This window comes from Silene latifolia, chromosome 8, assembly GCF_048544455.1.
Source record: "Silene latifolia isolate original U9 population chromosome 8, ASM4854445v1, whole genome shotgun sequence".
Classification (NCBI taxonomy): Eukaryota; Viridiplantae; Streptophyta; class Magnoliopsida; order Caryophyllales; family Caryophyllaceae; genus Silene; species Silene latifolia.
This window is the reverse complement of record NC_133533.1, coordinates 85600528-85615310: the sequence shown is the minus strand read 5'-3', so window position 1 is coordinate 85615310 and position 14783 is coordinate 85600528. Positions and strand designations below refer to the sequence as shown.

At 36.8% G+C, this 14783-nt stretch overlaps 3 protein-coding genes across 3 annotated transcripts; 2 read left to right on the top strand and 1 right to left on the bottom strand.

Moving 5' to 3' along the window:
- Positions 1-23: 23 nt before the first annotated feature.
- On the top strand, positions 24-4164 carry LOC141597033 (putative xyloglucan glycosyltransferase 9; the record flags this gene model as incomplete). The annotated part of the gene is given in 5 exon segments (XM_074417350.1): positions 24-892; positions 1447-1755; positions 2320-2610; positions 2795-2908; positions 3016-4164. Coding segments are annotated over 5 exon segments (1974 nt in total). The 3' UTR covers positions 3646-4164.
- LOC141595450 (uncharacterized) lies at positions 3746-8062 on the top strand. Its single transcript, XM_074415419.1, has 4 exons — positions 3746-3779; positions 3997-4082; positions 6643-7380; positions 7538-8062. The coding sequence occupies exons 1-4, from the start codon at positions 3746-3748 to the stop codon at positions 8060-8062; spliced, it is 1383 nt and encodes a 460-aa protein (XP_074271520.1).
- Positions 8063-8702: 640 nt separating this feature from the next.
- LOC141597032 (amino acid transporter AVT6A-like) lies at positions 8703-14018 on the bottom strand. The gene is made up of 5 exons (XM_074417349.1): positions 13550-14018; positions 12522-12674; positions 10919-11122; positions 9994-10459; positions 8703-9314 (listed from the first exon to the last, which is right to left on the bottom strand). Exons 1-5 carry the CDS (start codon positions 13965-13967, stop codon positions 9176-9178), a joined length of 1380 nt encoding a protein of 459 aa, XP_074273450.1. The 5' UTR covers positions 13968-14018; the 3' UTR covers positions 8703-9175.
- Positions 14019-14783: the final 765 nt, after the last annotated feature.

Here is a 14783-nt window from a genome sequence, read left to right as displayed (position 1 = left end):
CAAGAGTCCGGTTTTGAACTTGAAAATTTGAAATGTATGTATCGAGAATTCGAGAGTTGAACGAGGAGGGGAAGTATGTTTAGTAGGCTGAAGACGTGTTGAGCTGTCACTTACCTTACAACTCCACCATACCTTCTGTCTATCACTTTCCTTGCCCGCTCTCTCCTTCTCTATATCTCCCTCCCCCCGGACAATTCTTCAACAACAACAATACCACCATTCTCTTCTTTCTACTTCTTAAACCTCAATTCACAGTACAACAATGGCGCCATTATGGGCCCAACCTAAACAACAACACAGAGGAACACCCGTTGTCGTCAAAATGGACACTCCTAATAACTGGTCCATCTCTGAAATCGACAATACGACGTCGTCTTCCGACGACGACAATTACAATTACGATCATCACCCCAAAATGCGAGGCAAAAACGCCAAGCAACTCACCTGGGTCTTACTTCTCAAGGCCCACCGTGCCGCCGGTCATATTTTCCGACGCCGGGTCAAACCCCACCCGGTAACCCGGACCCGATTCCAGTCTTTCATCAAGGCTATACTCTACTTGTCGATTGTACTGTTGATTATGGAGGTGGTTGGTGCCGGCGGAAAAGGGGGTTTGGGGATTCGGGTTTTGTTGAATTGGGTTTGCGATAAATGGATTGCGGTTCGGGTGGGTTATTTAGCCCCGGTACTACAATGGGTCACAAATGCGTGTGTGGTCTTGTTTCTTATACAGTCGTTAGACCGCTTGGTTTTGTGTTTGGGTTGTTTTTGGATCCGGTTCAGGGGAATTAAGCCGGTTCCAAAGGTGGGTTCCGTTGATATTGAGGGTGGTGATGGTGGTGGATATTTTCCTATGGTTCTTGTTCAGATCCCTATGTGCAATGAGCGCGAGGTATGACCCCCTCTTATTCTATAATTTCTAATAACTTTATTTCATGGATGTTCTTCAATGATTTTTTGTATTAAGTTTTAAATTTTTGTTCGTTGTTGCATTATTATTTCATTAGTTCGCCCTATGAACGCAAATTCTTCTGTAAGCAGCTCCATGAACGGAAAAACATAACCATCTTAGCTGAAATGAAATGCAAAATTTGAAAACGCTGTTACAAAAAATCCGTTTTACGGCCTGGATGACAATACATGAATGTTTGGAAAAAAGAATGTGAAAACGCGGTTACAAAAACCCTATTTCCTCATGAAAAAAAGGTTTGTTGAATTTGTTGATGGCTTAGCTAATTATGGAGGGTTAATCAATTAAAAATTTAAAATGTCAAACGTAACCATTTCACTATTTTTCGGTACAAACTTTGGCAATGAAAAGGATCCTAATTGGTTAATTTGACCATTAAAGTTAAGAACTTTTCACTAAGGTTAGGGGAATTATTGATTTTACAAACTTGAAAGACTTTTTTTAAAAAATTTAAATATGGGTGGTGTTGTATGTAGGTGTATCAACAAAGTATAGGTGCAGTATGTAACTTAGATTGGCCGAAAGAGAGGATGCTAATACAAGTATTGGATGATTCTGATGATTCAATTACGCAAATGCTGATTAAAGAGGAGGTGGAAAAGTGGAAGGGGAAAGGTGCCAACATTATATATCGGCATAGGATTGATAGAGGTGGCTACAAAGCTGGTAATCTTAAGTCTGCTATGGCCTGTAGCTATGTTCAGGATTATGAGTTTGTTGCCATTTTTGACGCTGATTTTCAACCCACTCCCGATTTTCTCATGCGGACGGTCATCCATTTCAAGGTAATCAATCACTACTTCATTGACATATTGTCTGAGCAGTTTGAATTCATTGGTGTTGCTGTTAAATTTCTTTAAAATTGGCTTCAGTTAAGATGACCCAAATTCTTGTAAATAGAATTTCACTCCATCTTTAGTATCTGTCAAATAGTTTTGTTATTGTTTTCTGTTGTTTCGGCAATTTAATGTTAGTGTTTAGAGTAATGCCCTTGGGTAAACCTGTAAAGCCTTGGTAAATTGATCAAAATGTGGTGTCATGGACTCGCAGCCAATATTTAATACTATGTCAATATGTCATTAGTACTCCTTCGGAAACTATGGCAATTCTTTTTCGTGTTTGAAATCATGAGGCAAAGTTCATGTTCTTTATGACTTTCTATTGGTTGGTGTGTTGGACTATATTTTCCTAAATTAAGCGATCATGATTTGTCATAGTAGAACTGTAGTTCATGAAAAGGGGTTGATGGTAACCTGATTGTGAGTGTGGCTCTACCTAGGAAAACTTTCTCTCATGCGTATTAAGTTATATTGTGATATATGTTGATGTGAACGTGACTTAAATGGCAGGACAATGAAGATGTGGGGCTAGTACAAGCAAGGTGGTCATTTGTGAACAAAGACGAGAATTTGCTAACTAGATTGCAATACATAAACTTGTCATTCCACTTTGAAGTGGAGCAGCAAGTGAATGGCATCTTCATTAACTTCTTTGGGTTCAATGGGACAGCAGGCGTGTGGAGAATTAAGGCACTTGAAGAGTCTGGCGGGTGGTTAGAGAGGACCACTGTCGAGGATATGGACATTGCGGTCCGTGCCCATCTTAAAGGCTGGAAATTTGTATACCTTAATGATGTTGAGGTATTGCTACTAACCCATTGTCATTTTCATAAACCACTTGTTTTATGTAGGCGTTTATTAGCTAAATAATTACGGAGTAGTTGTAGTTGGTTTGATTTTCTTAACTACTTGCTTTATTTCATTATTGGAATTTCTTTTACCATAGATTTTGACGGATTTTGTACATTGTAACTTGGTTTTGTAGTGTCAGTGTGAATTACCGGAATCTTATGAAGCATATAGAAAGCAACAGCATAGATGGCATTCGGGGCCAATGCAGTTATTCCGGCTTTGTTTACCTGATGTCATTAAATCAAAGGTAACTTAAGAAACAATCTCACATTTTACATTCTAACAATCATATCAAATTTCACGTTGGTTGGTTTGACATCAAGTCATTAACTATGTCCTGCTTTTAACTTGCAGATTAGCATCTGGAAGAAGGCCAATATGATATTTCTCTTCTTCCTTCTGAGGAAACTAGTTTTGCCCTTTTACTCGTTCACTCTCTTCTGCGTAATCCTGCCTATGACAATGTTCATTCCTGAGGCCGAGCTTCCTGCTTGGGTTGTGTGCTACATTCCCGCTATTATGTCTCTCCTAAACATCCTTCCAGCCCCAAAATCCTTCCCATTCATTGTTCCCTACCTTCTCTTTGAGAATACAATGTCAGTCACCAAGTTTAACGCCATGATTTCCGGTTTATTCCAATTGGGTAGTGCATATGAGTGGGTTGTCACAAAGAAATCAGGGCGTTCTTCTGAGGGAGACCTTGTTGCTTTAGCCGAGAAAGAGCTAGTACACAGAAGGGACTCTTCCGAACCTAAACTTGAAGAAATGGAGGAATTAGTAAATCAGGAGCAAAATCTGTCCAAGAAGAAGAAAATTAAGCGCAATAGGATTTACATGAAGGAACTGTCCCTTGCGTTCCTTTTATTGACAGCAGCTGCCAGAAGTCTACTCTCGGCGCAGGGAATTCACTTCTATTTCTTGCTTTTTCAAGGGATTTCATTTTTGCTAGTTGGTCTTGATTTGATCGGCGAACAGGCTAACTAATCAAGGTTAGCATATACAGCAGTAGAATTTTGTAGGAAAATATACTGGACAGTGTACGTATCTGTACTCCAAACCCAGCAAAATTGAGTTGGAGACGAAAATGCAACAGGTTGTGACTGCAAGAATCTCGGGAGGTTTGTTGTATTTTCTCGCCCTTGGGTTTCTGATGCTTGTCCTCCTGCCATATTGGCGATAGAAGCGTGTGATAAAGAAAGGGCGGTTTTAGGTATGGTCGAACCATGAAAGCGAGATTCCAAGCGTATTCTTTCATTATCTTGTGTAATTTGTTTGTTTGTTGATTCTTTATTTCGTTTTGGTTCCGTGGGGACTATTCCATTCTTATGTACGCAGAAATTGTGGCTCTACATTGTGCTAATGCACATTCAATTGCAGTCGCAAGTAGCAGCCATTCTGGTATTAGATCATATATACTGGCTGTAAGTTTCATGTAAAGTCATCCTATCTGTGAAAATCCAAAATCATATACTTGATATACTCCTATTAAAGACGTTCACCACTGAATTTTTTTTTTACAAGTGCAATATCATTTTTCTGAACTATTTAAAGGCGAGCATGAAGTATTATTAGATTGGGTAAGTTGAGCCTGAGTTTGTTAACGCGACAAATTGTTGTCACTCGAATGCTGGGCTTCTACACTAAACTCTGACAATTTTATCTGAAACCTGATTTTAATTTTTAAGAAGTAGATGGAGGGTTTTTTTCCGGTTTAAATGAGATGTCCGAAAAAATGAGAAATTGTCAAGTATACCGCATATATTTAGATTTTATCAAATAAGAAAAATGACAATAATGTCCCTAAGTAGAAAAATGAAGTATATATGCTTGAAATAAATGCCTAGTTTGCATACGTTATCCATGATTGAATAAATGTTGCAGATGAAGTGATGCTGATGCGTTGAGTAAATTGTATGGAGGGTGTGAAGTTTGATGATTAGGTGGTGTTCCAGCTGTAAATTAGGTGTTTGTACACTGCCAGCATGCATTTTCACTTTCCGACAAATTAGCCTTTTGGACAGATAGGATTATACATTCAGTTGTACCATAAGTATGGTACAACCAAGTATAAGAATCCGAGCTTACTTCCTCAAAAAAAAAAAGAATCCCGAGCTTATGTGTATTCTTTCTGAGTTAATTTAAAGTGCATGTTTTTAATGTCTAAATGGATGAACTCAATACTTTCTAATAAAGCTCATATCAATCAATCAATCAATACTATATATTAATTCCAGAAACAAGTGATTTCAATGTAATTATATAAATTTATACAAATTAATTATACTATATAGTTTTTAATCATAGCACTGTGTGATGGACCTGGACAAGTGACTTAAATGTAAATATTATTATATAGTTTTGGTTAAAATATAAATTTAGAGAATACCACGATATGGTAAGTTTTCTTAAAATAAATAGGCCTCACTTATGATATTAATTAGTATAAAGATATTAGTTATTTAACATACACAAATACAATATAAATATGTTATATTTTGGAAACAATTAAAAGGTAAATAAATCAATCTAGATTTCCAAAAAAAAAAAAATCATAATTCATTAAATTTGTAATTTAATTAGTAAAAAATAATGATTGCTCTTTAATAATATTCTAATTTAATATTTCAGATTTATTTAAATATATAAATCTAATCAATACTATATATTAAATCTAGAAACCAAGGAATTTCAATGTAATTAAAGAAAGTTATACAAATTAATTATACTATATAGTTTTAAATCAATAGCACCGTATGATGGACCCAATTAAGGGATCTAAATGCAAATATTATATAGTTTGGTTTAAAATTAAATTATATAGAAGCTTGATAATTTTCCTAAACATTTGTAAGAGACTAAAATATGGTCAATATCCTTAAAATAAAATAATTAATTAAGATGATCAATTTCCTTAAAATAAAATAACTAATTAATTAAGATGGTCAATTTCAAGGAGACTAAAAGAAAGAAGATATCTGGTAATTTTCCTAAATATTTATAAAATACTAGAAGATGGTCAATTTCCTTAAAATAAAATAATAAATTAGTATAAACATACACACTTATGGTATTAATTATTATCATCATGAAATTATATATTAAATTTAAAATCTATACAATTTTATTAAACTTTATAAGTTATTAGATGTATAGAGATGTTAATTATTTAACATACAAAAATATAATATAAGTAGGTTATAAATAATTCAAGTTAGATTCCATAATATATAATATTGCATAATTCCTTCGACTTGATTTAATGCATATATGTAATATATAATCCTCTTCAAATTACATGCCTACGTAGTAAAAGTAATTGCATCAGTAAATAAAAAAATTGTAGTAACATTGGATATAGTTATATGATAGTAATCACTCATTTAAATAATAAAAGTAACAATATTATCAGCGAGATTAGTGAAAGTGGTAGAAACAACAACGTGAGTAGTGAAATAATCAATATTAATGCGGTAATAGAGAAAGTAACAATAATTACGGCGGGAGTAGTGAAATTATCAATATTAATGCGGCAGTAGTGACAGTAACAATAATTACGGCGAAACTGCGGAAGTAGTGAAAGTAACAATGGTTACGGGCAAGTAGTGAAATGTTATTACTATTGTTTCATTAATAAGAGTAAAATTTTAATAGCGGGAGTAGCGAATTTGTCTCAAAATTTATTTCAGCGTAATTTTAGGATATGTCATAGAAAAATATATTAATGATAAATTTATAAGTTATGCAACTTTAAGTAGTTTTATTTAATGAAAAAAAAAATAATGGTAAGTAGAGGTAGCCCGGGCGAAGCCGGGTACCAATACTAGTTCTTTAATATAAAGCTCGGATACTTTGACACAAAGTTTAGATTCTACACGATACAACATATACAACTGGTTGTATAGTCCATAAATTGCCCCTTTTGTTTTCTGAACCTGCTCATTCCTAATCCAATACACTTATCAAGATGATATTTTATTCCAGAATCGTTGGAAGGCTCCCCAAGCGTCGTCTTGGGCTCTCAAAAGCCTTGTATGGGGATCCGATCTTATCTACAACAATATTGCTTGGACTATTGGATCTTCTTCTCGTCTTAATGCTTGGAAGAGCAAATGGATAGAGGGTTATAGTCTTCTTGATCTTTGTGGGAATTTTATTGATGCTCCTATTGATTCCGCGTTACTGGTTGGTGACCTTCATGATAGTCATAGGAGATGGGACCTCTCTTCTCTTGGTTTCGATCCGGGTGAGGACGTTACAAAGAGAATCCTCGCAACTTATTTCCCGTCTCAACCCTCGAATGACTCTTTCTATTGGAAATTCTCTAAACATGGTGCATTCACTGTCAAGTCGGGATACTATGTTGTTGCTATGGCCTTAACTAATGGACCTACCTCGACTGCTGATCTTTCTAGAATGTCTGCAACTATTGTGGCCTTTTGCAGATCTAAGCTCTGGAAGTTACCTATCTCTAACAAACTTAAGGTGTTTTTATGGAAATTTATGGCTAATGCCCTACCAGTGAGCTCTGAATTCCTCAAACGAAAAATGAATTGGCGTTCCTTCTGTACTCTTTGTGATGGCTCATCTCCTTGTGTGGAATCTCTTTCTCATCTTTTCAGAGACTGTAGCTTTGCAAAGGCTCTATGGTTTGGCTGTCCTTTAGGACTTAGACTCACGGGAGTGGTGGACATTGATGCTAGGGTTTGGGTCATTAACTGGGTTACTTATTTCCTTATTGGCCCAGGATCCTAACTCTCTCCTTTTCCCCCTAATCGCTACCCTCTGGCGAATTTGGTGTTGCAGGAACGAGATGGTCTTCAAAAATCGTCACCCTTGGCCTATGAGTGCTTTACATTCTATTCTTGGTGACATTCAGTGTATGAAGGAGGTTGTGTGCAATAAGGAGGCTAGCCTTCTTCGAGCGCCTTTGATGGACTCTTCCCCAGGTTTTGGTTTAGCTAAGAGGATTAGAAACTCCTTCCCCTATTGGATCGTTGGTGGACCTGGATGCGGAAATGTTTGTACTGTCAAGTGTGATGCTGCTTGGAGGGCTGATAGAAGCGCTGGCCTGGGGTGGTGCTTATTGGATGATAATGGGACCTTAAGGAATACTGCTCACGCTCGCTCGTTTGCCTCTTATGCCCTGCATGCCGAAGGACTTGCAGTTTTCACGGCGCTCAAATGGGCCTCGAACGAAGGGTTCCTTCATGTTAGACTGGTTACAGATTGTCTTAACTTGGTTTTGCAGGTTGCGGGAGTGGAGAAGCCGATTGCATCTATCAACTGCATTATCCAAGATATTAAGTCTATTGCGTCTAATTTTCATTGTTGCTCTCTTAGTTTCTGTCCTAGGGGAGTGAATAGAATAACTCATAATCTTGCTCAGAGAGCTCTCTTGTAAATCTTTTGTTGTTTTTTTGTCAAAAAAAAAAAAAAAAAAAAAAAAAAAAAAAAAAAAAAAACTGCCACTCTGCCAGTGTCTTTTTTCTTTTACGATAATTAATTAATCCCGCATGGCGTGCAATTCCGATCAATTAAGAGCCTTAGAAATTCAGCCTTCAACAGAAACTTTGTAGACATAATAAACCAGTAATTCATGCATGAGTTGAGTCACGTTAATTCGGTTTACGGTGAGTCATTACGATAATATTGCTTTGTTTCAAAGGTGCTATCTATCACAAAGCTGTTTTGTGTTCGACTCAGTGTCAATTGTGAACAAATGTGCCCTAATCATGAACTATTCAAAGTCAAGTTACTTGATTAGATAATAAATTAGATAATACGGAGAAAAGTAATAGATTTACTTGAATTAAATCTCGGCTATTGATTAAGCAACGGAGAAGTAAATTAAGAGAATCCTTGTCCCATTTTCTCTACCTCATCGGCTCATCGCCTTATGCTGATAGCCAAAAGCTGACATTAAACATCAAAAAGGGTACTCAGATAGTCCAAAAAGAATATGATTCACATCTTAATTATTAACTCAAACATTAGTTGTAAATTGCAATTGACAGTGTTTACAAACTGGACAGACGGAAAAAACCAAAAATTATCAACTGTATGAAAGTAAATTTTCTCACAAAATTACTATCAACTTATCAAGAAGTGTTATGTGTACACCATATTCAACTATTACATCATTTCCAGTTAGGGTTTCACCCTAACAAAGAGCGGGATCTATCTACAAATAAATTACAACTTCTATCCTATATTAATCACTGAAAAAATCGGTCTTCCATTAAAAAATAATAAAATTATATCTCCCAACTCTTGTGCAAATGCTTGTGTTAATGAATGTTCTAAACGCCGTGTCTATACAAACTTTTTGATTGTGTGAATCCATGGATGAGATGGCTTCTTGCGTGACACATGGAACGTTGTCTAGTATAGGTCAGATGGCAAAGTGGAGTGTGACAGAGTTCTTGCCTGAAACATTGAATGTCGTCTAGTATCGGTCGAAGGACAAAGCCAAGAGTGGTAGTGTAAGGCATTAATGCCGAAACAACCCAAGGTATCAGCTTTTATGACCATTCTTTGAGACAAAGAAGCTGTACATGTCACTTAGAATGGCCACAGTGCTTGATGAGACTGCCAAGAGAATCATGACCCAGGATAATAATCGGTCTTTCTTAGTTGCAATGCTATGGTTGTCTCTGCAGGACAGTACAAATCCAATCATAAATTTCTTTATCAGTAAAAAAAAATCATGCCCAGTATAAAATAACAATGATTCAAGTTTAAGCACCATAACCCTTGAAAGTAAACACTGAACATATAATTCATGCAAAAACAACAATGATTCAAGTTTCAAGTTTTTCCATGTGAGGAAGTACTGCAGCATCAAATTTTCATTTCACGATACCCTTTTGTTCGAGGAAGAATCTCGTTTCCATTAAAAAAACATAAGTTCCACTGATGTTTGAAAAAATTATGTTATAAAAAAAATTGAGCCAACTGGTTGCAAACTGTTGGACCTCATGGTAAGTGCCAAATAATCTCAGGATGAATCAATGTATTCCGACATCTACAGAGTCAGATCCAAAAAAATTCACATTATTGCTGTATTTCTCAAAGAAACGTAACTGTGGAGTATCTATAGGCTATAAGCTGTGTCCAACTGTCATACTCAACTATTTCATGAAAAGTTCTAATGTTATTGGCTTAAAATGAAGTGGCGAAGGATCAAACCCATGTCCGGGTGTCGAGTGTCAGAAATGGGCACGTGAGTTGATGTGAAGAGTTGAAGAACATAGTCTACAAGGGCAAGAACCTTGTACTTCCTACAGAATAGCTCACATATTTCCAACAGGAAGGAATAAGAAAGGGAAATACCTCAATGCGATTAAAGCTGGAAAGATGTATCCAACGGAAATAGTAGCAGTAGCCCCCGTGAATTGAAATGCATCCCAGATGCTAGGCACAAAATTTGCTCCCAGAAATATAAAAGCCATTAGAAATACTGTCACTGTGTAGAATCTTTTACTGTCATATGCTATAGGTAAAGCATATGGAAAGAGCAGTCCATCAACGTTGAGTCGCAACGAAAAGAAAACAATCGGGAAAACAAGCATCAAGTGGACCCCATAACTCACTCTAACAATATCATCTAGAAGTGAGCTATAAGGAACCCCAAGATCTCCATCAAAGTTGGAGAGGACATCATCGAGAGTCTCTTTCCCAAACAAAAGAAACCCGAAAAAGCTTGTCGTAACATACACTGATGAGCATAACAATAGTGATGTCTTTACAATCGCCTTCATCTGGGAAGGGTCTGTTAGCTCATTCTCAATGGGATGAACTGCAAATTTTGCCAAGAGGAAACAATTAATGTTAATTGGAACCACTGACTCTTGAACATGCACATATGAGACTAATACAAATCCTCAAGCATTCCTCATATAATTATATGGTTAATAAGTTCGCCCCATATGTAATATCGTATGTATATGCTTTTGTGCAGGAATTAATAGCCAACATACAGCAGTTCTAATATAAGTGACGACACAAAATGTAATGAATGTTTGATACGCTAAAAGATGAACATGAGATAGTAACAAGCAAACTGATTGATTTAGAAGTCCTATCGCTGCTGAAATGTCATGTGCTAAAATAAAATCTGGAATATGATTCAGTTCAGGACAAGGTTAGTGGCAATCAACGAAACCATAATATGTTCGGCATTTAATGTATGGTATAGATGCCATGGCTTTAGACCTTATGCAACTCGGAATGAAGCAAATTAAAGGTACAAAATTACCATTATGGTGGCAAATATAGGCAGTGACTAGAATTGGGATAGTCGTGAACAGCTTCCAGAACGATGCTTGGTCTACCACTTCAGGAAATAACGGAGGTATTTCAATGGTTCCTTCCAACAACTTTACTATAGCAACTCCTGCTGTAATTGCAACAAATACAACAGCCAAACCAACTGATAAGGCTGATGTATACCTTAGAGAATCTGCAAAAAAAAAAAGGATACAAAACTTTTACCACCATGCGATTGCAAAATGCAAAATGACATCTTGTAAACAGCAAAAACATAGAAAAAGCTTAAACATAGGAATAATCATAAAATGGTATGAACCGGTTTAACAAACACCTATAGTGAAACTGTGAAAAACGAGTCAAAACAGTTTGGTATAGTTAGCAACGGATGGATACTCGATTCCTGATCAACGACAGTTATTTCTCAAACTTGGCGACTTTTATTTTGAAGGAAACTAGTTTGGCCGGGTAATATGTATTGTAACTCAGTCAATACCCAATACTAAAAGAAGCAAGAACTGAATATAGAAACAAACACAAAGCTTGAGTCCGAAAATAAATTAGGGCCGGTTAATATGTATTGTAACTTGAACCGTCTATAGACGGAAAGAACAAAGAAGAAAAAAACCTAAAAAGGAGAGGAGGAGAAAGTGATAAAAATCGGGATTTAACTGACTTGTCTCCTGAACATTAAAAAAATTCAAGATCTTTACACTTCTTGACGAGGAGTGAAATGGCATAGTGTTAGAAAATGACTTGACCAACAGCAATGCCGCTGCTTGACAGAGCATTCAGGACTTGATGCATAAACTAATAGTCTTTGGTTGTGGTCACTATGCCTGTGCAGGACTAACAATGTCCGACTTCAAAAGATCTAGTGACAATCAATGGTTCGCACTTTGGACTTCATCATTAATCAAGATCAAGAAAAGGTTGGGAAATAGTTTATAGGAGTACTTTTTAAACTGTTCAATTATGTGGACCCCCAGAAAGCCTCACCAAGGACGGTTCTTTACTTTGACTAGTAAGAGATAATCAAAGCGCAATCTTCTTATATATGAACATGACCAGCTCAAATTTGTGGACAAATGAGTCCAGATAAACTTAAGACATTTAATTGACTACACAAGTGCCAATGAAAGGCTCAAGATACACACAACCTCAGTGTTATGGGCACTACACATATAATATTATCCTAGTGTCATAAAGACTTTTGCTTACGGTGGGTTAATGGGGTTGGCATTCTTGGCAATAAGCATCCTTACTCGTGTGGGCTGTGTTAGTGTGGTGAATAAATAGAGAAGTTGATTACCGAGGATTACAACTTAAATTACGTTGAAAATTACATGAATTGCAACTTCACGGTATGAGCTATGTGCATACAATATAGCGAGTCATATTTACTAAATTCTATCATACTCCGAATAAAAAGGATTGACCTTGAAGATAACGAGTCCTTCGCATACATGGGAGACTGGGAGTAATAAAACTTTTTTATATTTGAGATGCCATCAAACGATAGATATCAACTTGCCATCTAAATATTCATTACAGCATCTACTAAGAAAAGGGAGAGAAAAGAGACAGCTTACCCACACGCTTAAAAGAAATGAGAGGTGCAATTACAAAAATGGTAGTGAGAAGCAGCAAGGAAGAGCGTGATATCCACCAATGATCACCAACCCACTGCTCCATCAGCCCTCTATGGTGTACTCCCTCCGTCCACGTTCCAGCCAGCACATCCCCTGCCCATTTGTCATCATTCCTTTTTTAAGTAAATATTATGCACAAAACCAATTTGACAATTTAGAAGAAATTTTTTTTGTGTTTCTAATTCAAAGTCAAGCCAGAATTCAGAAAGAGCATTTATAGAAACGGGGCTCAAACTCCACTCTAGGGTCGTGAAGGTACAACGAGACCATGTAATGACCATACCAGTACACCACCTCATTGTCATGGCATCCTCAAATCAGGATCTTGGTTATCATCACACAAAGGCGTCAGCAACCACTCCCTCTATTCATCAATTAACCTCCTTTTTTTTTCCATTTTGGGATGCACATTGATAAATTTCATTAGAAAAATGTTTCCTTTTTAACAATTTGAAATCATTATTCAAATTTCATATTTCAACCACACATTTATACTCAATATTTTTGCAAAACAAACTCGAAAGTTTATTCTCGGACGAAAATAATACTTTACGCTTCTCCCAACAATTCTGTTGAATATCACCTTGAAGAAGCAATCACTTGTAATGATCTCATTATAACCATTATTTGAACCTCTACGTATCTTTATAACCAAAAACAATGAGTGGCAGTGGCAGATCGATTGTATTGAATACATCCTGAAGCCATCAACATTGGTATTCCCTCCATCCTCGTCATTTGTTTATCTTTAGTTTTGGCACAAAGACCAACGAGCTGAGTAGAGGGACCATTTGTAGATATTGTCATTGAATGACAAGTGGAAAAAGTAGCTTGTGGGTGATCAATTTATCCTTGAGAAACACATCCAATGGAATAGGTAAACAAATGATCGGGCACAGAGAGAGTATAAATAAAAAGCGAAAGCAAAATGAGAGATAAAATGGAGAGGTACTAGTTAAGAATGATACCAATGATGATCAAGTAAACAACAAGCATTCCCAAATTATTAACAACAATGCAAAGCTGAAGCACAGTCCTCCCAACTCCACCAAAGGTATCCCCAGCAAGTCCAGCATAAGTCGACGATTTCGACGATTTACTAAACCGGAGAATCATATCAATGGAGACTTGAGTTAGAAATGCAGCTAGCACAATTAGGGTTACGCCGGGGATTAACCCCAGCTGCTTGAATGTCGCCGGCAGCGCCATTATTCCGGCACCGACAATGGTGGTCGACAGGTTAAATACGGCGCCGGAAAACGAGGCGCCGGAGAATCCGACCTCCGACGGGTCAAAGGGGGAGTCTCGGTGGTTGTTACGGCGGTGTTTGTCGGAGAGTAATGGGGATTTGGGGCTTCGCCGGCGGTGTTTCCGATCGCCGGTCATTATTTAGGGAATTGGGGGAATTTAGGGGGGGGGGGGGATGATTTTGAGGAGGATTTGATGCGGTAATGGCGGGTAATGATGCCAAGGTCGTAGGAGAGGTGTGGCCAATTAGTTGGAGACACGTGAGATTCATTATTGTCGTATTACAACTTGTTCCTCATTTTGATCCATCAACTGGTCAAGGTCAGCAAGTCACTAGTGGAGTGGTGGACAATTATTTGGCCTAATTGCTATTTTCTACCTCATTTTATTGTCTCGTACAAATTTGTTTACTTTTTTTCGATTTTACCTCATTTATTTCGTAAACATACAAAAAAAAAAAAAACCAACTAAATTGAAATTACAGTCCCAGCCACCACCGGCAACAACCACTGCGTCCGTACAAATTGCACGGAATTAACACTAGTATATATGCCAGAAAAATATCTCAACATTCCAATTGAAGCAATCACTAATGATGTCCTTAACCGAAGACAAGAGTAACACTTTATTAAAATAATTGTCTTCATCCATCAAAGGGAAAATGCATGGAAAATTGGGTAAAATACGAGAGTGGTTAGTGATTCACACCCCAGGGCCTCGCTTTCCTCTTTAGCTCCAATATGCACAATCTAAATCAAAGGGATAAACGAGAGTGGTTTAAAAAATCGCTCTAAAAAGCATAAAAGAGATATGAAAATGTATGAAAAACTGGGTAAAATACGACGTAATAGTCATGTATCAAACCTGTCCAAACCAACTATTTTCTCTGTCATCAAGCAAACAAATAAAAATTAATTGTTATCAAATAAAGAGGGCAAGGATGAGAAATATCAA